At 39.4% G+C, this 24,616-nt stretch overlaps 1 protein-coding gene across 19 annotated transcripts in view; it reads left to right on the forward strand.

Moving 5' to 3' along the window:
* The window catches only part of CEP112 (centrosomal protein 112), a 468,148-nt gene that overhangs the window by 162,166 nt on the left and 281,366 nt on the right, over positions 1–24,616 (forward strand). For 18 of the 19 annotated variants that reach the window (XR_006715132.1, XR_006715133.1, XR_006715134.1 and 15 more), the window contains 2 exons: positions 2,100–2,235; positions 19,452–19,559. Coding sequence is in view for 16 of the 19 variants with exons in the window: in XM_045489498.1 (XP_045345454.1) it covers positions 2,100–2,235; positions 19,452–19,559 (244 nt within the window). In the remaining 3 variants the exon portion in view is untranslated. The remainder of the gene's footprint in view (positions 1–2,099; positions 2,236–19,451; positions 19,560–24,616) is intronic. The other variant, XM_045489505.1, reaches the window with a different exon arrangement.

Raw genomic sequence — 24,616 nt, forward strand, 5'->3', positions numbered from 1 at the left:
GCATCATTGTTTGGATTCCGCGCTCCTCCCTGCCCCGTCATGATGTTTTCCTAAAATTTGATTTGTGGGGGTTAAGCGTCCGACTCTTGATTTGGGCTCAGGTCACGATCACACAATGTGTGCGATCGGGTCCCATGTCGGGCTCTGCACTGACAGTGGGGAGCCCACGTGGGATTTTTCTCTCTCCCTCTCTCTCTGTCCTGCGCCCTGCTCGTGCTCTCTCTCGCTGTCTCAAAATAAATAAGTAAACAAAAAACAATTGGATTTGTGTGAATTAAATCACTCCCCCCCCCACCCCCACAGCATTCTTTGGCGTTGCAGTTAAGGAGATGATGTTTATACGTGTGTAAACTTTCGCATTTAGGGAAGATGAACCAAATTGATCTTATTTGTGATGTCTCAGTCTGCTCAGGCTGCTGTAACAGAATATCGCCGACTGGATAGTTTATAAGCAACAGAAGTTTATTTCTCACAGTTCTGGAGGTTGGGAAATTCAAGACCAAGGCACCAGGATGGTGGTGTTCTGATGAGGGCCCTTTTCTTCGTTCCGGGCTGGCGTCCTCTCCCTGTGTCCTCACCTGGTGAAGGGGTCATGGGATCTCTCTGGAACCTCGTTTAGAAGAGCATTCATTTCCTTTAAGGGGACACATTCAGACCCTAAAGTATGGCACCTGGAAAATCAGGAAAGCAGAATAGTAGCCTGCAGCATGAACTCAGGGTCAGACGGCCGGGACCGGTCCTGGCTTGATCCGTTACTAAATGTGGTATCTCAGAACTACTCCCTAAGCCTCAGTTTCCTGTTCTCTAAAACTAAGGGCATAATAATACTTTGATACACGTTTGCTTTGAGAATAAAGGAGAGAAGAGATGTAAAAATATTTTGCACCGGGCCCAGCACGAGTCAGAACTCTGTATTAGCCATCATGAACTTTCATGCATTTATAACCGAAAGCCTTTATTTTTTTCCCTGTGTGACTCTGCAGAGATTTCTCTTGTGTTTTGAGCCCCTGTGACCATAGAACTTGAGTTCAAGACGTAAAGAGGTGAGATGGTGATCGGTAGGCACGTGTCCTGCAGGGCGGTGGCACAATCTCAGGCCACCAAGTGGCTGCGTTGCACCTGTCACCCCACAGGTGAACTGCTACGCATGCATATTAGAGATATCTCTAACGGTGTGTGGCTTTTTTAAAATTGAGATATAACTCACATACTATAAAATTCATCCTTGTAAAGTGCAAATCTCAGCAGAGTTCAGTATATTCCTAAGGAGGTGCAACCGTCGCCACTATCTAATTCCGGGACGTTTTCATCACCAGAAAAGACACCCTATATCCATTAGCAGTCACTCTTCGTTCCCCCTGCCCACTCTCCCCGCCCCCCCAGCTGCTGGCCATCTCTAATCTACTTCCTGTCTGTAAGCACTTAGCTATTCTGGGTATTTCACATAAATGGAATCGTACAATATGTCGCCTCTTGTTCCTGGCGTCCCGTGTTCAAGGTTCCTCCATGTAGCATGTGTCAGAACCTCAGTGTGTTTTTTTTTTAATTTTTTAATGTTTATTTCTGAGAGAAATAGAAACAGAGTGTGAGTGGGGGAAGGGGTAGAGGGAGAGAGGGAGACACAGAATCCAAAGCAGACTCTGGGCTCTGAGCTATGAGCACCCAGCCCGACGCGGGGCTCGAACCCACGCACTGTGAGATCATGACCTGTGCCAAAGTCGGACACTTAACCGACTGAGCCACCCAGGTGCCCCAGAACTTCGGTGTTTTTTAAGGCTGAATAATGTTGCATTGTACACCTTGAACATCTTGTTCTTGTTTATCCATCCATCAGTTGATGGAGCTAAGTGGTTTTAAACGGGTTTTGTTTTTAAGGAAATCTTTGGAAGCAGTTTGAGAGTAGTCATCAGAACACTCTGTCTCTTTTTCTGGAGACAAAGTATCTTATTGTCAACTTTTGAAAGGGAAGTTTTATAGAATTTGGATCAAAAACTTGCAATCTGAATGTTATTTTAGAGAGGGTGAAATACTGCCCTTTCATTCAAGCCTTGTTCTTTTATTTTACATTTCAACTCTGAAGCTTTTCTGGACTCTTCTAGGGAGAAAGAGGAGCAGCTGACTCGTGTGACTGAGGTTCAGAGGTCGCAGGCCCAGCAGGCGGATGCTGCCCTGGAAGAGTTTAAGCGGCAGGTGGAACTGAACTCGGAGAAAGTCTACGCCGAAATGAAAGAGCAGGTGAGGAGGCCGCCGTGGCATCTTTTTTGAAAGTCACTCTCCCAGTAGGAAGGCACATTCTGATCTTTATATGACAGAAACATATTTACTTCTAACCAAAGTTTTATCAAAATTAGCCATACCATTGGGTCACAGGTTCAGAGTGAAAAAGGGACAGTAGCCCTGGCAGAGGACCCCCACCTCCCCCCGGAGCCTGGAAAGAAGAGGTGGTCCCTCGCAGCCAAGAAGGAGGGCCCCGGCGGGGAGGGCTTGGCCGGCAGGTCCCCCCCGGCTCCCTGCAGAGCGTGTGACGTGAGGAAGCCACAGCATGTGGCTCTGGTGTGCCTCTCCGTGCTCCCCGGGCCACCGGGTGGCCGCTGACCAGCAAACCTTGGTGGCAGTGTGGAAGGAGGAGGGTGGACACCCACCTGCAGCTCTGCAGACAAGGAGATGGGCCCAGCTTCCTCCTTCAGGAGTCCTTGATTCGCCTTCAAGCAAAACCACAATAGTCATTTAAAGGCGTAGCTATAGGGGCACCTGGGTGGCTCAGTTGGTCAAGCCTCTGACTCTCAGTCTCGGCTCAGGTCACAATCTCACGGTTCGCGAGTTCAAGCCCTGCATGGAGCTCTGTGCTGATAGTACAGAGCCTGCTTCTCTCTCTCCCTCTCTCCCCGCCCCTCCCCTGCTCACTCTGTTTCTCTCAAAATGAGTACATGAAGTTAAAGTCGTAGCTACAAATGTGGCAATGGCAAGAGTGTGTCTCGTGGATCCGCCTACAAGTAAAACCCCGTGACCCACCAGTGGTGCAGGGGCTCAGGTTAACCTTGTCTGTGCTCGTCCGTGTTCCGTAAGTAGTGTTGTATTTGTCAGTTACGGCAAGTTGTTGGCAACTGACATTTCAGGACAGAGGCCGTCTCCAGTTCGTGCACAGGTGAAGTGGAACGCTTTTGAGTTTTGAGAGAAAATAAAAAGTTTGAAAAGGAAACAGGGAGCACACCCCTAGGTGCCCCCCTCATGAAGAATCAACCATTGTTAACACGGTGTTTGTTTGAACTGCAACCCTACAGATGAAGTTTTCATTCGCTTTGTTATTCGTATCTAGTCACATTACTCCCTCCTTTCCACTTCTGAGAAAACCACTGTCATTAATTTAGTGTGTATTATTTCAGTCTCTTTTATATTTTTATGTGCATATATAATGTTCATGTATCTTATATGTATATGTTATGTCTATACATATTACATGCATCTAAAAATTTTTGTGCATCTACTTCTTAAAAGTTAGGTAAATACTACAGATTTCATGTATGCCTTATTTGCTCTTTTATATTTTATTGTTTGTGTTTTTTTGTTTTTTTTTTTTAACTGGCTGCTTGGAGTTTATTTTCCACTTGGTGCAAGGCTGCTCTTTTATATTTAACTTTACGTATCCCTGCCCTGTCCACGTTGATTTAGTGCAGTCCTTTTAACACTGAATGTATTTTATCCTATGAATATAGCACATTTCATTTATCAGCTCCTCTATCCAAGGGTATTTGGTTTATTTTCTTCAGGTTTTCTTCATTCTAAAAAATGTTGCAGTCGTGTTTGTGATCTCCTTTTCAGTGGGAGTTAACTTCCTCAGGAGCCCCAAGCACATACGGGGTGGTGGAAACATCCCTATGGAAGGATCTCTATGAGCCCTGTACTGTTGACTAGTTTGGAACTGTGCTTTCTTGTTGTTATTTTCTTGATTCGGATTTCCACTCCTATTGAGTTGTGTGAATCTGGGTTTTGAGAATGGGGCTCTGAGATCCCATTCTTCCATTTTTCCCCTCACTGCCTAGGGCAGAAGCTGGATTCCTGCAGAGTAATTGTGCCAGAAGGTGGAGACCAGACCCTGCTGCTTGGATGTCCATCTTCCAGCTCCCTGCTAGGAACAGGGCCCAGTCCCTAGAATGTGTATTTGGTCCAAGTATGCAGTGGAGCTACAGAGGAAATTCTTTGATCAGCTTGACACTTAAGGAATACAGAAAATACTGAAGGAGGGGACCCCTGGCAAGAAGGGTTAAGTATAGAGTCGAGAAGGCTAAAAATGAGGCATTTGAAATTGCTGAGACTGACAGTGCAAGTTCTGAGGAAGACTGTCATGAGACCATGACAGGTACCTTTGGCTCACTCTTCCACTTGGAGCTGATGATGTAATATTAGCAGGTCACGGTACTCACGGGTAAGAAGGAGAAAAAACAAGCAAACAGCATGGAACTTGTGAAAGCATTCTGTAGAACAGGAAAAAGACATTTGTATTCAGCAGTTACAGAATAAAAGCATACTTCTGAAAATGATCTATGGTGGAATTCTGAAAACAAAATCAGAAAAGTAGTATCTTTGTATAAGAAGACATGATCTCTAAGAAGGAGGCCACACATATTAAGTAAAATTAATGCAATGAAACCTGGATACATTCTGGAAAAAAAAATGCACCTCAAAAATAAAAATGAAAATCCCACAAGTTTCTAGACAGGATGAAACTGACAAAGAAATCAGAAAAATAATGGATAATGTTTCAGAGTTTTGAAGGAGGAAGGTTGTGACCCAGTTTTATACATAACCAAAGAGTTGTTCACTTGCAAAATCAACAGAAAAACATATTCTTAGTAAGAGCTCATAAAATGTATACTGCTTGTTTCTTTTCTGGAAAAAATTATGTGAACAGACCAACCAATCCAGAGATGAAGCCAAAGACATTGCACACATGGGGAAACTATCATATTTAAGGATGAGTAGGGAACAATGGAATCCAGCAAAATAAAAACAAGTTTAACTAATTGTTACAACTCTGATTGTAAGAAAGAATGCTCATGTTTATTGAGTTTTGAAAAAGAAGGTATATAAAGTGGCCAATACAAATTTAATAACGTAAAAACAATTTAGTATGCTAAAATTCTTGGCCATGGAAAGGGGAGACTCAAAAGATCTTAGAATCAGAGAAATGCAGATTAAAATAGTTTTGGAATGTATAAGCTTAGGCATAAATCAAATCAACAAGGTATTACACTTTCATAAAAATCTCAAGGAGATAAAGGCAAAACTTGAGAGGAGATGTTGCCAAAGGAACAGAAGTAGAAACAGAACGAGATGTCCAAAATGAGACAGAGTATGTAACTGTCATAATAAATATTAATAGGTTAATTTTTTGAGTAAAATAAGATATTGACTAGTTGACTTAAATCCATGTGTATGCTGTTTATAAAAGATACAACTAGTTTACACAAAAATTAGATTATAAAAATATATCACTTGTGTTCAGAAGAAAAGTAAGAATATAATACTATCATAATAAAGTTAATAAACTAGACGAATGGATATATTTTTGCATGCTAAAGGCAAGAGTATTTAAATATGAAAAAATGTTAGGAATGCATGGAGAATTAAATAGCATTGGGGTGCTTTCATATAGTTTTCTCCATCTAAGATCAGAGGGCGAAAACAAAACAAATAGGAGGTCTAAATGACAGTTTATACAATACCTGTATTTCTACTTTCTACCCTTTAAATATGACCTGTTAAAGTCCTACTCCCTTGGAACAGTTATAAAACTTAGTAGACCATAAAGAGACACTCAGTATGTTTCTAAAACTTGATATGACAGCACATATTTTTTTTACCACAATGCAAAAAAATCAGAAATTAATCGCAATTAAAGTTGCTACATTCCACTTCACCAAAATTAAAAACTTTTGCTCTTTGAAAGACACCATTAAAAAACAACAAAAGGAAGTAAGACAAGCCAGAGAATGGGAGAAAAGATTTACAAATATTTCCAAGAACTTGTATCTAGAGTATAAAAGAAATCTTACAACTCAGTAATTAGAAGACAAACAACCCAGTTAAAAATAGGCAAAATTTTGGACACCTCACAGAAGAAGATATATAAATGACTAATAAGCACATGAAAAGATGTTCAATAGGTCATCATTCATCAGGGAAATTAAAATCAAATGAAACACCACTATACATGCTCATTAGAATGGTTAAAATTATAAAGATTGCAGGGGCGCCTGGGTGGCTCAGTCGGTTAAGCGTCTGACTTCAGCTCAGGTCATGATCTCTTGGTTCATGGGTTCGAGCCCCACATCGGGTTCTGTGCTGACAGCTCGGAGCCTGGAGCCTGCTTCGGATTCTGTGTCTCCCTCTCTCTCTGCCCCTCCCTGGCTCACACTCTGTCTCTCTCTCTCTCTCTCTCTCTCTCTCTCTCTCTCTCAAAAATAAATAAACATTTAAAAAAAAACTATAAAGATTGGTTGATAATGCTGATGTTGGTGAAGATGCTATCAGATGGAGCTGTCACATACTGCTTATGCGAAAAGTGCCAATTTCTTAAAATGTTAAACATTCAGTGACCATCTATCACTCATTCCATTCTATGTGCTTAACCAAGAGAAATGAAGACATATCCAAAGTCTTGTACACAAATGTTGATAGCGGTTTTATTCACAAAAGCCTCTAACTTGAACAGCCCAAATGTTCCTCCGAAGTTGAAAGAACAACCAACATGCAGTATATACAACCGAATACTACTCAGCAATATAAAGGAATGAATTACTGATGCTTACAACAACATGGATGAGTCTCAAGATGCTCGTCAAGTTTTTGTTAGTATACTCTCTGAGTAAGGTTGGAATTTCCCAGATGATCTTGAGGTTCTCGTTTTAGCAGATTATCAACCTAGTTTGTTTCAGAGCAAAAGTCCTGTCTCTTCTTCTGTGGGCCGGTTTCAGTTTCAGTGAAGTTCCAAAGCCTTTGCTCTGCTGCTTTGGGTCTGTTTTGATTGTGCCAGTCAGGAGGGAGTCTGAGATTTGGGTGGTATTTAAATCACTCCACCCAGTAATCACTCCATGCAGGCACTCGTGGGACATTCCCCAGGGTAGACCATATGCTTGGACACAAAACAATTCTCAATAAATTTAAAAGGATTAAAGTCATGCAAAATGTGTTCAATGATAATAAATTAGAAATAAACAACAATAAGAAATCTGGGAAGTCCCCACATATTTCGAGATTAAATAACATAAACAACTCATGGGTCAACGAAGATATTACAAGGAAAACGAGGAAATATTTTGAACTGAATTAAAACAAAAACATGGGCATATCAAAATTTATGGAATGCAGCTAAAGCAGTACTTAGAGAAAAGTTTATAGCTTTAAATGTCTATACCCCAAAAGAAAGTTCTCAAATCAGTAGCCTAAACTTCATCTTAAGAAACCAGAAAAAGAGGGGGCACCTGAATGGCTCAGTTGGTTGTGTCTGACTCTTGATTTCAGCTCAGGTTATGATATCGCAGTTCTTGAGATCAAGCCCTGCATGGGGCTCTGTGCTGACAGTGCAGAGCCTGCTTGGGATCCTCTCTCTCCTCTCTCTCTGCTCCTCCCCTGCTCACACATGCTCTCTCTCTCAAAATAAAACAAATAATGTTTAAAAAAAAAAAAAAGAAGAAGAAAGAAAGAAACCAGAAAAAGAAAAGCTTCTACCTGAGCAAGCAGAAGAAAGGAAATAGAAAATGTCTTTATATTTTTGCAGAAAACAGAAGTAGAAAGCAAAAAAAAAAAAAAAAAAGGAGAAAATTCATGACGCCGAAAGTTGGTTTTTTGAAAAGATCAACGAAACTGACAAATCTTTAGCATGGCTAATGGGAAAAAAAGTGAGAAGAAGCAAATGAGCAAGGTTGGGAATAAAAGAGGAGAGGACACCATTACTGATCCTATAGAAAATGAAAGAACTACAAGGTGATATTTTATAAACTTATGCCAACAAATTACAAAACTCAGGTGAAATGGACAAATTCATAGAAAGACCCAAAGACCCAAATTACTAAAACTGTCTCAAGAAGAGATAGAAAATCTGAATTATGCAATAATAAAGATATTTAATTTACAATTAAAAATCTTTTCACAAAGAAAAGCCCAGGACCACCAGGTGGCTTCACTGGTGATTTCCATCAAATATTAAGGAAAAAATAATTTTGAGTTCTTTGAACACTTTCAGAAAATTGAGGAGGAAGGAACACTTTCCAATTCATTCTATAAAGCCAGGATTACTCTGATATCAAAGCCAAAGACACTGTAAGGAAACTACAAAATAAATCTGTCATGATTACAGACACAGAAATCTTTAATGATATTTTAGTAAATGGAATCTAGAAACATATAAAAATGATTATACATCACAACCAAGTGGGATTTATTCCAGGAATCCCAGGTGGTGTTAGCATTTGAAAATTAGTTGGTGTCATGCCACATATTAATAAAGGAGAAAACAACATGATCATCTCAGTAGAGGCAGAAAAAGCATTTGAAAAAGTTTGTTCAATATCATTCATGATTTTAAAAAAATACTTGGCAAATTAAGACCAGAAGCAAACGTACTTAACCTAATAAAGGTCATTTATGAAAACTCTATGACTTGTATACTTCGTGTTGGAAGGCTTAATGCTTTTCCTCCTAAGAACAAGGAAACCATGCCTGCTTTTGCCACTTCCATTCGACATTGTATTGGAGATTCTAGCCAGCACACAAAGGGGAAAGAAAAAGGAAAGGAAAGGGAAGGGGAGGGGAGGTAAGGAAACGGAAGGAAAAAGAGAGAGAGAAAGAAAGAAAAGAAAGAAAGAAAAGGGAAAGAAAGAATAAAAATTGGAAAGGAAGTATGATGACACAATCATTCCGTATGGTCAAAATCCATTAAAAAAAGACAAGAACTAATCAATGATTTAAATAAATTTTCAGGATACGAGGTCAATATACAAAATTTAGCCATACTTCTATACACTAGCAATGAAACATCTGCAAATGAAATTAAGAAAACAATTTAATCCAGAGTCATGAGAATGTTTTCAAATTGATACATATATTTTTTAAGAGGAAAAAGAAGTCTCAGAGTTTTGTGGCAGAACTGAAAGCCCTGGAGACAAAGTCATCTCGGGAACCAATAAATTAAGAACCCTACCTAGCAACGGGGGCGCCTGGTTAGCTCATTTGGTTAAGTGTCTAACTCTTGATTTCGGCTCAGGTTATGATCTCATGGCTCGTGAGATAGAGGGATCGAAGCCCTGTGTCAGGCTCTGTGCTGACAGCATGGAGCCTGCTTGGGATTCTCTCTCTCCTGCTCTCTCTTCCCCTCCCCTACTCATGCTCTCTCTCTCTCTCAAAATAAATAAATGATAAAACAAACAAACAAACAAAACAACCATTAAAAAAAAAAAAAAAAAAAGAACCCTATCTAGCCACAATGTAAGACTGCCATAAAATAAGGAAAGCCAGGGATGGACGTTAGTATTCATGGAACTGATTCTGGAACCACCCTTAATTGTTCCTCCCTCATATGTCTGACTGTTCTGTTATGTGCCTGGTTCATGGTCTGTCTGCTGTTTTACTTCACCAGTCCTGCCAGACGCATTTGACTCTCCCACTTCTGGATGTTGAGTTAATGTGTTTCTGTCTTCTAGGTATCACATCCATCTCTGTGGACTGGTTAAATGATCCCATGAAGGACCCTACTGGGGTCATGCCCCTGAGATTCTTTTCTTCCTCCACATATCCTAGTCCCTTGTCCTGTCTTTGTGAGTAGTCCTCACCAGGTCTCATTTGCCCAGTGGTACTCAGTTTAGGCTCCTTGAAAAATAACAGTGATGGCAACCAATGAACAGGAAATTCTTTTGATTGTCTTCTGTGGAAGAAATATTCTTCAGTGGTTTCCATCATATATAGCTTTGCCAGGTGCAGTTGAGTTTCTGAACTAGAGAAAGCACCTTTGGTGTGAGTATAATAATAACAACAACATTTGTAAGAGGATCTGAAGAACTGGGCTCGTTCACAAAGCAAATAATTCTTACGTGGCAAATTTCAACAAATGCCAAGTAAAGGGGCACCAGAGTGGCCCTGTTGGTTAAGTGTCTAACTCTTGATCTCAGCTCAGGTCATGATCTCACAGTTTGTGAGATCGAGCCCTGCTTTGGGCTCTGTGTTACCAGCTGAGAGACTGCTTGGGATTCTCTCTCTCCCTCTCTGTGCCCCTCCCCTGCCTGAGTTCTCTCTCTCTCTCTCTCTCTCTCTCTCTCTCTCTCTCTCAAACTAAGTAAATAAACATTAAAAAACCCAAATGCTAATAAATAAAATATATATGACAAAACATGGTAAATTAGAGGTCTTCTGTTCCATATTTTCAGTTGATTAAAAAGTGTGCATCTGATCTAGCTCAAATTCTAAAAAAATCATTCAGCAGATTCATTATTTGGAGAATTGTCATGTTTTCACAATTGTTCCATAGTCTATATTTTCACTAGTCTTTCTTTACTGTTATTGTTTTGAACTGCTCTTTTCTCTTCTTACTAAAATCTTTTGTGTAAAAGCCAGCAGAGCTCAGGGCATCTTTTTCCATTTGGAAACTGCTGCAGATAGCAGACAATGGGAATTTGAATTAAAAAAAAGTAAAGCTTTGAGTTTGTTTTTGAAAGTGAATTGCTATTTCAAAAATGAGGCCCATGAGAGAAAATGGAACAGGAGAAAGTTTCTTAAAAAATTGCTTCACACTGTTTCTTTCACTTTGAAGAACTTTTGATCTCATTTAAGATTGCTTCAATAACCTAATTTTTACTCCATAGTGAAACCCATTAAAGTGTTAGCTGTCAGCAATTAGTTGTATAAAATACACACATTTTAATGGTGACAACATACTCCTGTTCTAGAATTTTCTGTATATATGTGTACATAATCATATCTTTAAAAGAAATGGTGTTCTATATTTACCCGTTCTCTGTGAAACAAATAAATGACTGAAAAGACAGCTAAGTTTTTAGAAGTACTGGCAGTCATTCTAAAGTAACATTTTTTCGTCTGGTAAAATGATTGCATGGATGTTGGCTAACTCGTTCCTCTTGGGGCTTCTGCTAGCCACTTGACTTCTAGATAATTTCTCTCTCCTTGAAAATATGTCCCCATTAAAGGGTATTTGCTGCTAAATATCTGGCTTTAAATTCTATTCCTTTTTTCTTTATAGTCATCAGCTACATGATGTTAGCTTTGGACTTCGGAGAACCCACTGGCTTGCCATGAAAGCACAATTCTGAAACATTGCTGTTGACTAGTGAGGTTGCCTCTGGCTCCTCGTACAATTGAAACTGGTTAGCAGTTTCTTATATTCTTAGAGGTTGCAAATTCATTTCATCGTCCTATTATTGCTGTTGAATGGCTAAAAAAAATTCTCAAGTTACAAGGAAGAAAGAATGCCATCTGGATATATTTGTGTCCTTAAGTGTCAATGGATAACAAACACAGACAAAGAAAGAAAGAATCATACAAACCATTTACTGTGACTTACACCTTTGTCCTCTTGTCCGTTAAGGGTCATGCTGATTCATGTAATTTTAAATAAGTTTTTTTAGACCAGTTTTAAGATAGTAAAAGATCCAACATAAATAGAAGCATTTTCCCTCAGTTACTTTTTGATGATAATGGAGAAGTCTCTCCACCCTTTTACCATTTGGAATTTTGTGTCTGAATGAGATTAAGCAGCAGAAGTAAAATTCTAGAATTATATTTAAATGTTTCCATAGAGCCTACTGTGGTAATTAATTCCAAATGGCAACATGCAGAGAATATGTATAAGTCTTTGGCATTGAAAAGCAAAACTAAACAACAGCAAAACAAATAAAAGAAATTTTACCTTTTATCTTTAAATGCTTACTGTAAGAGGAGTAAGTGAAGCTTTTTCCTTGTAATATTTATCAATGACTAATCTCTTTCGCAGAAGGAAGATAAGCCAAAAAAATCTACTGAGGACATTGGACCAGAAAATATGTCATTGTTTTTTCTGTATTTGACTGATTCGAAGGGTTATTAATTGTGAAATAGTAACACTATTATTTTTAATGCTTCAATTATTGTATTGACTTACTGGCCAAGGATTCAATAGACTTGACTTCTTTCATTCATTTATAAAAAAAATGCATGAATACTTGCTCTACACCAGCCATTGTTACCGATTCGAGGAGTTCAGAGATTATTAAGACATGTGTGTGGCTTGTGTGATAGACCGATGCATAGAAGCGTGTGATTTAATAAGTGGTATAGTTGGTGGGATAAATAGGTCAGTAAGAGAACACGGAGGAGAAATAGCTGAGCTCCCCAGTGAGTTATGCAATTACCTGCAATTATGGAATCTTTGTGTAACTACAAATTTCTCAAATATTTACTTGTTTAGACGTTACTGGTAATGGGTTTAGTAAAGTCTTTAAGTATAAGGTCAGATAGACAATTAAGTTTTAGTTCTATATATCAGCATACAACAAATAGAAAATAAGCTTTGAAAAAGAGGTCATTGTACGAAAAAGCTTCACGGACCTAAAAATAAATCTAACAAAAAATGGCAAGGCCTCTGTTTAAAAACTGGCAAATATTGGGGCACCTGTTGGCTCAGTCGATTGAGGGCCTTCGTCTTGATTACGGCTCGGGTCACGATCCCGGGGTTGTGGGATTGAGCCCTGCGTCGGGCTCCACACTGAGCACGGAACCTGCTTAAGATTCTCTCTCTTTCTCCCTTTACTCCTTTCCCCACTCGCACACACTCTCTCTCTCTCAAATTAAAAATATATATAAAAACTGGCAAACATGATCAAAAGAAATCAAGAATACCTAAAGAAATTGGGGGATTCAAAGACTCGATGTTATAAACATGTCAGTTCTCCCCACATTAATCTATAAAAGCAACACAGTTCCCTAAAAATCAAAATGTTAGTAGTAGTTGTTTTTTGTTTCTTTTTGGTGAGGTGAAAGGAAGTGAGAGAAACTGACAGCTGATTTGAAAATGCAAAGGGCTAATACTTGCTCTGGCAATCTGGAAGAAAAGCACAACTGGAGAACTTATATGATCAGATATTGAAGCTAATATTCAGCTACAGAATTAATACAGCATGATTTGGGCACAAGGATGATCAGTGTTACAGAAGAAAGAGAGCCCGAAGTAGACTCACACATCCATGATCAGTCTGATTCATGTCCAAGGAAGGATTGCAGTTGCAGCAGGGAAAGAATGATCATTTCAATAAATGCCACAGTCTCAATTGGATAGCCATGTGGAGGGAAAAAAAAAAAGAATCTCGTCTCTTACTTTACCCCATTCACAAAATCAATTCCAGGATTATAGATGTGCAAGTGATAGGTAAAACAATAAAACTTTCAGAAGAAAATGTAGAAAATTTTGATAGTTGGAACCAGGTAAAGATTTTCTAAATAGGAAACGAAAAGGCATTAAAAACAAAACCCCAAATATTGTCAAATTTAACGTCACTAAAATAAACCAAAAACAAAAACAAAAAAAACCTTTTGTTTATTAAAAGAGACCAGTAGAAAATGGAAAGGCAACCTCAGAGTGGGAGAAGACATTTGTAATTCAGATATTGAACCAAAAATTCATATCCAGAACAGATTCAGAATTCTCATCAACCATTAAGGACAGATACCAGAAATATTATGTTTTATATCAATTTATGGTTATTGCTCACAAAAGAACTATAGATTTAATCAATTAATGTGTTGATTGGTTTTCCCTGTTAAGTATATTAGTTCCCACTGAGTCTTTAGCCAAGCACAGATATAACGATCTGTCTTTCCTCCCATTTATATCTATCTGCCTGCCTGTCTTGATCGATCGATCGATCGATCTGAACATACTTGAAGAACAGTTTTTCATAGTTTATCTGCATATGTATTAAATGCAAAAATACATTTTGAACTGTATATTTCTGTACAAATGTATGCTTATTGTAGTGTGAATTGTTCATGTTGAATTACTCAATATAATAACACAAGAATACTAGAGAAAGAGCGATAACTTACGACCCTGTTTGACAGTGACTGCCAAACGTCCATTCCTGCTTTCTTACTCATGGAGCCCTGATTTGATTTAAGGTGGCATTAGGCACAGTTTTCAAACTGCGGTCTCTCTCCTTGCAGATGGAGCTTACCTTTTAATGCAGCTCCAGTGAATGAGACGCAAACAGCATAGTTAATTTGCTATTGACAAGAACTTGCAGGAACGCTCCTGAACAGGGCATTCAGCTCCGCTAACACGGACCCTTTGCCCTTCCCTTCCCAGATGTTCAGAGCTGCAGAAGCCATTTTGCAACTATTAGGGGCAGGTTGAATTGCAGAGTCCTTAACCCTGACATCTTTGAACTGCCAATGTAGCAGCCTCTTTCTGAACTTGTGGCACAGGAAAACATAAAGGGCCTATGTTGTTTAAGCTATGCATGGTTACTTGGGTTTTCTCTTACATGTAGCTGAAGTAATGAATGCCTGAGGCACCATACAAGGAAAACACAACCCCCACTCCTTTTTAAACCTCTCCTTCCTTCTTTAAACACTAAACGTTCACAGAAATGCACCCAGATCCTTTTTGCTCCTAATTTGACCACCAAGTTTTACTGTTAGGTTTTTTGAAGCCAGAGTTACACAATAAAGGAGTGTTGTTGTTGTTATTTTTCTGACGCTTGAACGGAATGGGGAATGATGTATGAGGAAGCAGAATCTTTTGTATCTATGGCAACTGAGAACACTGTGTTTTTATACAAGCTAAGTATTTTACAAGACTTTTTTTATTTTTTTGTTAAATTGTTGAAGGAAAATGGAGTGGGGCCTTGCATTTTCGGTCAGTATAATCTAAAATGACATGCGTTTCGTTTTCTTGTATTTGTTATTATTTACTTTGAATGTGTCTTACCATTTAGGTATAAAAGGTCTTTTTATGTCCTTTAAATTGTTTTCTGTTTTGATTTTAGAAGATACTTCTGTTTTTTTTCTTGAAGATATTCTGGGTTTTCTTTTTAGAAACTTTGAGTACATAAAGCTTAGTTTTTATTTCAAATTCTGAATATTCAAAATTTTAAAATACTTATTATTTACCTTAATATTCAATCTGTACCCAAGTAAAATAGGAACCTCAGATCAACTTCATATGAAGATCTGTCTTAAAATTACTAAATAAAACAGGTCTTCCCTCCTTGGTTTACCTTCTCTTTTTTCTTTCCCCTTTGCTTTTGCCAATCATTTTATTCATCTTTAAGGATTAAAAAAATTGTTTTTAATGTTTTATTTATTTTTGAGAGAGAGACAGAGCGTAAGCAAGAGAGGGTCAGAGAGAGGGAGACCCAGAATCCGAAGCAGGCTCCAGGCTCCGAGCTGTCAGTACAGAGCCCGACGCGGGGCTCAAACTCACGATCCGTGAGATCGTGACCTGAGCCGAAGTCGGACGCTCAACCGACTGAGCCACCCAGGCGCATCCCTAAGGATTTAATGCATATTTATTCTGCGCACCATGCTGATAAAATAATAATTAAGATAGAAGAGAATTATAAATCATATTTCCTTCTATTTGCTGGCTCATGATGTAGATGAATAAACAAAGTTCACACATTTGAAACACTTCCACATTACAGAGAAAAACAGAGTGTCCTATGAAAACAGATCCTTGAGCATTGAGAGAAGGAAGGCATTAATGTCGGTTGGTGGGATTAAAGAACACCTCAGGGGCGCCTGGATGACTCACTTGGTTAAGTGTCCCACTTCGGCTCAGGTCATGATTTCACGGTTCGTGAGTTCGAGCCCCGCGTCGGGCTCTGTGCTGACCGCTCGGAGCCTGGAGCCTGCTTGGATTCTGTCTCCCTCTCTCTCTGCTCCTTCCCTGCTTGTGCTCTGTCTCTCTCTTCGTCAAAAATAAATAAACATTAAAAAAAAAAAAAAAAAAGAACACCTCAAAGAGGAGAGAAGACTTGAGTCAGCCTTGAAGATGATCCCTTTGGATGAGGAAACAAATGAAGGGACTTTCCAGATAGTGCAACGAGCAAAAGTCTAAAGAATCAAGAACAGACTTGGCTTGTTTGGGAAATGCCAATGATACCAGAGTTTGGAAAGGCCAATGATACTAGAGTATAGGGAGTACCTGACTGCTCGGGACAAATTAAGGAGCTTTCTGTGTGAGGTCTACTGTGAAAAGCATTGAAGGAGGAGAGCCTTGACACCCACATCTTGAGTTAGAGACGAAAGAAAGCTCTTAGTACAGAAGGCTTGAATGTGTCTCCTTCAGTAATTCCTTAATGAATTTATCGTTGGCCATAATACTGACTACCTGTAGATCAATAGCCTTAGAACACCGATCGTTGAACTTGGAAGCAGATGACTTAGTGTTATTAGGGTTGCACAGAGAAGTCCTTAGGCTGAATCTCGTGCCATTATGTAGATACTCCAGACTTCACTGTGAGAAACAGAAACTTCACTGTACTGTTGGGTAGCAGTCGTGAGCGGCCATATGCATTTTGTTCTCGTCCAGTGAAACTGGCTGCTCTTCAGCGAACATTTTTGCTCCTAGAGAATTAAGGTTTAATAATCATGTCTGAATAAATGCACTTGAACTGGGAAGGAAGCATTCTTAGGGTCCATTTTCCCCAGTATTCATGTTTTGTCTAATCCTAGCAATTACCAAAAGGTAACCTGAAAGAGAGCATGGTGTACAAGCTGAAAAAAAAGAAATATCTCAACCTACCAGTGAAGCAGAATAATAAGTAATAATAAGCAGAATAATAAGTGAGAATAATAAGTAAGAGTAGCCAGTGATAGGATGATTGTCACACGAACTGACGATTGTCTCAGAAAAAAAATATCTCCTGAGGAAAAACTAAGCCAGGGAAAGAAAGACAAATGAGGGGCACCTGGGTGGCTCAGTCAGTTAAGCTTCCGACTTTGGCTCAGGTTGTGATCTCACAGTTGGTGACTTCGAGCCCTGCATGGGGCTCTGTGCTGACAGCTCAGAGCCTGGGGCCTGCTTCGGATTCTATGTCTCCCTCTCTTTCTGCCCCTCCCCCACTTGTGTGTGCGCTGTCTCTCTCTCTTTCTCTCTCTCTCTCTCAGAAACAAACATTAAAAAAAGACATGAAAAACTGCACTATGAATATAAGTTGCCATTTTCATGTTATCGATGTGGAGAGATTTTTCATTACCAAACGTAAGAATTTTTCTTTCTTGCCACCTATGAGCGACCATCTGGCAAGAGCAAGGATAATAATGCATCATCTCTAATTTTGTATGTGCTAGAAAGCATCAGATCCAACGTGATTTCGTATTTGTTACAGAGAATCTGGCACTATTAAATGTTGAAAATTGTTTATTCAGCAAATCTCAAACCTAGTTGCATATACTTGGTCTGTCTTGGGTTTTTTTGTTTGTTTGTTTGGTGGTGGTTTTTTTTTTTTTTTTTTCATTTGATTGGTATTTACGGAGTCCCTAGATGTGCCAGGCAGTGTGCGAAATTGTTGGGATACATGAGTGAATGTGGGGTTGCATTACGGTGGGCAAGGCAGATCTTAAAATGAGCCCTAGATGAAGAAGTCAATTGCGTAGGGTACTTGAAGGTTGTATGTTCTATGGTAAAAAGGAACAGTAAAACAAGGAAAGGGAGACTGGGATGGCGGGGGGCAAGGCTGCAATTTAAAATAGGGTGGTCAGGGAGACTTCAGTACCAAGATAACATTTAAGCAGAAACTTAAGACTTTGAGAAAGAAGTCATGTGACTATCTGAGGAGAAGCTTCCAGACACCAAGGCGAGAGCATCTCTGGCATGTCGTCCGCCCATCAAGGAGGCAGGTGGGCTGCAGTGGTGGGGGGGGGGGGGTGGTATAGAGTGGTAGAGGTGAATTGAGAGGGGTACCTGGGATTGGATCACATGAGGCCTCATGGAATGTGGTGTTGTGTTTGGCTTTTAATTTTTTTTTTATAATAACAGCTTTATTAAGATACAATTCACATACCAGCAATTAATTCATTGTAAGTGTCCAATTTAATGGTTTTTATTATATTCAACCTTCTGTAACCATCCCCACAATCAATTTTAAATTTCCATTGCCCCTCAAAGAAATCTGATACCCTTTAGCAGTCAGCAACCCACACTCCAACCCCTCTCACTCCAGGCAACCAGTAATCTACTTTCTATGGATTTGCCTTCTAGATATTCAGTAGAAACAGGATCATACAAAACATAGTCTTTCGTGACTGCCTCCTTTCACTTAGCGTAGCATTTTCAAGGTTGATCCGTGTTAACGTGTGTTAGTATTTCATTCCTTTTCATGATTGAACGATACCCCTCTGGATGGATATACAACACTTTATTTATCCATTCATCAATTGATGAACATCTGGGTTGGCTCCTCTTTTGGGCTATTAGGAGTAATGCTGCTATGAATATTTATCTGCAAGTTTTTGTATGGGTGCGTGTTTTCATTTCTCACCCAGAAGTGGACTTCCTGGAACATGTGATAACTATGTTTAACCTTTTGAGGAACTACCAAACTATCTTCCACTGGCCTTCCTACCCGCAGGGTTTCTCCACATCTTCACCAGCACTTGCTATTAGCTGTCTTTTGATGCGGACCATCCTAGTGGGTGTCAAGTGGTACATCATTAGTGTTTTAATTTGAAATCGCCAAACTACAGTGATGTTGAACATCTTCTCATGTGCTTGTTGGCCCATTGTATATCTTCTTTGGAGAAATGTCTTTTCAGTTCCTTTGCCCATTAAAAAAAAATTTTTTTAACGTTTTTTTAAATTTTTGAGAGCGAAAGAGACAGAGTGTGAGCAGGGGAGGGAGACACAGAATCCAAAGCAGGCTCCAGGCTCTGAGCTGTCAGCACAGAGCCCGATGCAGGGCTCGAACTCACAAACCGCGAAATCATGACCTGAGCCGAAGTGGGAAGCATAACTGACTGAGCCACCCAGACACCCCTGCCCATTTTAAAATTGAGTAAAATTGTCCACTTCTTACTGAGCCATGAGCAATCTTTATGTATTCTTGATACAAATCCCTTATCAGATGTATGGTTTGCAGATATTTTCTCCCATTCAGCACACATCTAGGCCTTAAAAAATCTTGTTGAGTAAGTATTTGAATGTTCAAAATTATATTCGCATTACAATGTTACTATAGAATTAGAATTCAGTTAATTATATGTCAATGCTAATTTCCCTGACTTAAACTATTAAATATGAGTAAGTCTAAATGGACAGAGCTTTCATAATCTTACCATCTTTAAATTCAGTATTATGATTGGTAGGGGGTGTTTAAAATCTGCCATTTTAATGAATGGGCAAATTAGGAAAACATGGAATGTAATTAGTTTTTTGTTTAAAAAACATATTTGATTTTTAAATCTTACAGATGGAAAAGGTAGAAGCAGATCTAACTAGATCCAAGACTCTTCGTGAGAAACAGTCAAAGGAGTTTTTATGGCAGCTGGAGGACGTCAAACAACGATATGAACAGCAGGTTGGTCTTTCATTATGATGATGCCTTTGAATTTTTAAATGCATGTGCAGTCTCTCTTTCAAAAATCTCATTATATCACGGACACCTGGCTGGCTTAGTCGGTGGAGCATGTAACTCTTGGATCTCGGGGTTGTGAGTATGAGCCCCACATTGGGAATAGAGATTACTTAAAAATAAAAATTTTTTTTAAGGTTATTTATTTATTTTGAGAGAGAGAGAGAGAGGGAGGGAGGTAAGGGCAGAGAGGGAAGGAGAGAGAGGATTCCAAGCAGGCTCTATACTGTCAGTGCAGAGGCCAATCAAAGCAGGGCGGAAACTCACAAACCGTGAAATCATGACCTGAGCCAAAATCCAGAGTTGGACACCTAACCGACTTAGCCACCCAGGCGCCCCAAAAATAAAATCCTAAAAAAATATCATTATATCATAAAATCCCTGCCCAGTGAAAATTTTACTAAGAATGTTGTTACCAGTGTATGGGAGTCATTTAAAATAAGATCTGTTTCGGTAAAATCCAGAAACAGAATTTTAGCTCTTCGCTGAAGTCTGTTCCGACAGTTTATCCATCTGCATGTTGAATTGAAACATTTATTGTGATTCCTGAGTCCTTCTGTTCCTGGCAGGGCCTAAGTGTGACCCACTCACTTATTTGAGAAGTGGTTTTGGGTGCCCACCATGTCCCGACCCTGGACAGAGCTGTCAGCAGGACCGACAGTGTTCCTTTGCTCACGGAGCATACACTCTCCACTTGGTGTGCAGCCAACCCATTAATAAAAAAACAAACAAAACCAAACAGATGAGATAATTTTGAAGAGTGATTTATGAAGTCGCGAGGAGGTGTGTACAGAGGCCTCGTCGGGGACAGTTGGGAAGGGGATTACTGGCACTGACAGGTGGTCAGGGAAGCCCTCTGAGCGGGGAACTTTGTGCTCAGAATCTTGAAAACTAGGACTGAGCCAGCCGTGAAGTCTCTGGGAGAAGAGTATTCTGGACGGAGGGAGCGATGCGTGCAAGGATCTGATGAGCGCAAGCTGGGAGTGTTCAAGGAACAAAAAATGGCAGTAAAGTGGGGGGGGGGGCACGCCTGGGTGGCTCAGTTGGTTAAGTTTCCGACTTTGGCTCAGGTCGTGATCTCATGGTTCATGAGGTCGAGCCCGTTTCAGACTCTGAGCTCACGGTGTAGAGCCTGCTTCGGATCCTCTGTCCCCCTCTCTCTCTGCCCCTCCCCTGCTCGCTCTCTCTCTCTCTCTCTCTCTCTCTCAAAAATAAATAAACATAAAAAAAAAATGACAGTAGAGGCTGGTTCAGCATGTATGTAGAGAGGAAGCTTCTAGCTGTAGGAGATGGGTGAGAATTTGGCTAGGACCAGGACATCTAGGGTAGTGTCTTTTCTAAGAACGTAGTCCAGCTAATTCTTGGAATATTTAAGATGGCTATTAATTTTTACTTATTTGTCTAATTTATTTCCCTAATTTCCTTAACATCTGGAAAAAATGTTAATTAGCTTAATCACTAAGAAAAATTAAAGATAGTATTTGAACCTTTTTATTCTGAAAACCTCAATAATTTTTTTCATTATTGTATTTTCAATTCCTTATTAAGTGGGTACTGCATCAAAAACTAATTAATCCCTTGTGATTACTGGATTTAAATCCCTCTCCAAAGTGATAGCAATTAGGGACTCAGTTGAGTTCCATGAAAAGAAAGTCTGGTCTGACATGTGACCTGACTGTTGGTACGTTGTTGTTGCTGTTTTCATCTTAAAATGTTGGTAAAAATACCTGAGTTACTTTCACAGGGATGGTGTAAAGGCAAAAGAGTTCCAAAGACAGAAGTTTGCAAATTGGTCCTTCTTTGTTATTGCCATCATCTGTATTGTCCTGCTCCATTCTGCTTCAACACTTCCCTAAAACGTTACATGAACATCACCTTTTGGGCCCATGCCCATTTCTTCCTTCTCTGACATTATGGCATTAATCACCTCATCATTCCTTACACTGAAATCAGCTCTTGTAAAATATCATCTAGAGCTGTTCTTAATCCAGAATGGAGTACCAGGGAGCAGAAACTGTCTCTTACTTTCCTTCCAGCCTCAGTTACATTATGTTTCTGTGATTGAGCCGATAATAGAAATACATTATCGAATTCATTATTGTTTAATTGACTTGGGTGGGAAGTGGGGATAAGAAAGAAGCTAAGGTCATAGCCAAATATAGATAAGAATATTAAGAATGGTCAAGAAGGGGGCGCCTGGGTGGCGCAGTCGGTTAAGCGTCCGACTTCAGCCAGGTCATGATCTCGCGGTCCGTGAGTTCGAGCCCCGCGTCGGGCTCTGTGCTGACAGCTCAGAGCCTGGAGCCTGTTTCCGATTCTGTTGTCTCCCTCTCTCTCTGCCCCTCCCCCGTTCATGCTCTGTCTCTCTCTGTCCCAAAAATAAATAAACGTTGAAAAAAAAAAATTTAAAAAAAAAAAAAAAAAAAAAAAAAAAAGAATGGTCAAGAAGTGTTGCATATTGTCATGTTCTAGTTATAAGTATAATGGAGGTGATTCTTGGATTGAAAGCGATATTAGAAGCAAAAACAATAACAAGAAAAATGTTACTTCCTCTAAGTAAACTGGTGGAGGAACAGGGGAGAGAGACACAGATATGACTCAGAAACTGTTGTGTTTCAGGATGAGTGTAAGGGGTAGGAGCATTTTCTTTGAGAGTTTAAAAAATTGTATTTTCATTTTGATGATAATTGTGTAGGTGACGAATTTATAGCCAGAGATAGCCACGTGACTTCAGTGCCTGATTTGCATTATGTTGTGATTGTTTTCGCAGAGCTCTGGCTTTTTAAAGTTGGACACATAAGGAAAACCACCACGGAAAATTAACATTTGACTAAATAAAACTTATTTTAAGTTAAAAAAAAGGAATAATACTTGCAACAAATGTGATAGGCAAAGAATGACTCTCTTATGAAATTAATAAATTTATAACAAATAAAAATAATTAGCATTTAAATTAAGTAATTAGCACAAATCATAAGAAAATCATTAATGTCCCGATAAATGACCTGGCAAAGGACCGAAGGAGATAAGAAATGAATAAACGACAGTGTAGAAACATCTACAGCCTTGGCGTTAATAAAAATGCAAATTAGAATTAACAATGATGTGCCATCTAAAGTTGGCAAAAGTTTAGTGAAATTTGTACTTTCATATATTGCTGATGGCATTTAAATTAATACAGCCTTTTTGGAGAGGATTTTGGCACTATCTACGAAGAGTCATAAAAAGTGTTTACACCCGCTGGCCCAATTATTGTTAATCTCAGACAGAAATAGTCAAACAATAATGTCAATTATCATTTAGGTGATGGAATCACGGTTGGTTCTTTTTCTACATTCCTTACTTTCCACATCATGATAGCGTCTTTTTAAATGTGACAGTCATGTTTTTAGTTTACGAATAAACTTACATAAACTTCATTTGAAAGAATGTTAAGTTTCAAAGTCTTTTCTCAGAACGATAGTTTTAAAAATCTACCAAAGTTGATCCTTTGTATAGTCTTGCTTAAAAATGCTTAGAGTAATTAATTTTTTAAAGAATTGATGCTATGAATAGAAACTACATGCTGTTACATTAATTTTTCTGTATTTCACTTCCATGAAAAAGGGATAAATGATACAAGTGGTATGCAAATGAATAACAGGAAATAAAAAAAAAATACCTCGCACAAGGATCCCTCAGGTCTTGGTGATTTCACCCACTTTATTCTTCCTATATCTGTAGGCCTGTTTATTAGACTTGAGAATGGAGATCCCAGGCAGTAACTCGCTAGCGAAAGACAAAGGCAGGAATCTGAGCTAGGAGATTTTAGGAGAATATTTATCAATGTGATAATATACCAACTTTTTAAAACCTTTTCCAGCAGAAAATTCTGTTAACAGGAACAGAGTCCCCCAGACCTCTCCAAGTTGTTAAGATTTTTGCTGGGAAAGTTTATCATAAGCAATGATAAGCATGTAGTTGTGGTCCCTGCAAGCTAGCGCAAGTTCACTAAAAATGCAGCTGATTAAACTAAGCTCATTTCCTTCTTTGAACAGGGGGGCCAGGCTGGTAGAAAGAAAGGGGAATAGATAGAGTCTAACTGGACTTCGCTGAGCCATCTGGCAAGGTCCCTCACAAAGGCAATATGGGAAAGTATGGTTCAGATATTGGTGCATTTATGTGGTTAAGTGAGAGTTCAGAGGGCCATCTCTGAATGACTAGTGTCGACCTGAATTGAGATTTCTGAGTGTGTCAGTCACTGGGTGATGATAAAGAGGTAAAGTTCCCTGCTTCCATAGAGCCCAGAGGAGTAGTTAACACGGAGGATAGGACAATCGGTTCTCTGAAGCTTTAAACAGCTGAAATTAAGATGATTAAATTTATTGGGATTGAATACAAAATCCTATGCTTAGATGATACAATCATCTGCAAAAAATACGAGGCAAGGGTCGGGGGTAATGTAAGGGAGGGGCATAAACGGTGGGGACAGCAAGGAAGACAGAAAAAAATGCCTGGGATGGTGGGGATAATGGTCCTAGCACATTGTTTACGTATCGGGTCACATAAGAAATAAGTCCGTTGTGGTCACCACGTCTTAAGTAGGACACCGACAGACAGACATGTTCAAATGAAAGTCTCCAGAATATAGAAAGGCTTGGAACCATCTCAGAGGAGATTTGCCGAGAGAAGACAAGACTGAGGAGAATAGCAGGTCTGTTTCTTTTTATTTATTTTTTTTAATGTTTATTATTTATTTTTGAGAGAGAGATGGACAGAGTGCAAGCAGGGGAGGGGCAGAGAGAGAGAGGGAGACACGGAATCTGAAGCAGGCTCCAGGCTCTGGGCCCGATGTGGGGCTCTAACTCACGAACCACGAGATCATGACCTGAGCCGAAGTTGGACTGAGCCTCCCGGGCGCCCCAGATCTATTTATTTTTGGAGTCAAGGTCTGTCATACAGGAAATCTGAGGACTGGTCTGTGTGGTAATATCCCAACAGCCAGCAGTTGGTAGCCCCTGCTC

This window comes from Leopardus geoffroyi, chromosome E1 (genome assembly GCF_018350155.1).
Source record: "Leopardus geoffroyi isolate Oge1 chromosome E1, O.geoffroyi_Oge1_pat1.0, whole genome shotgun sequence".
Lineage (NCBI taxonomy): Eukaryota > Metazoa > Chordata > Mammalia > Carnivora > Felidae > Leopardus > Leopardus geoffroyi.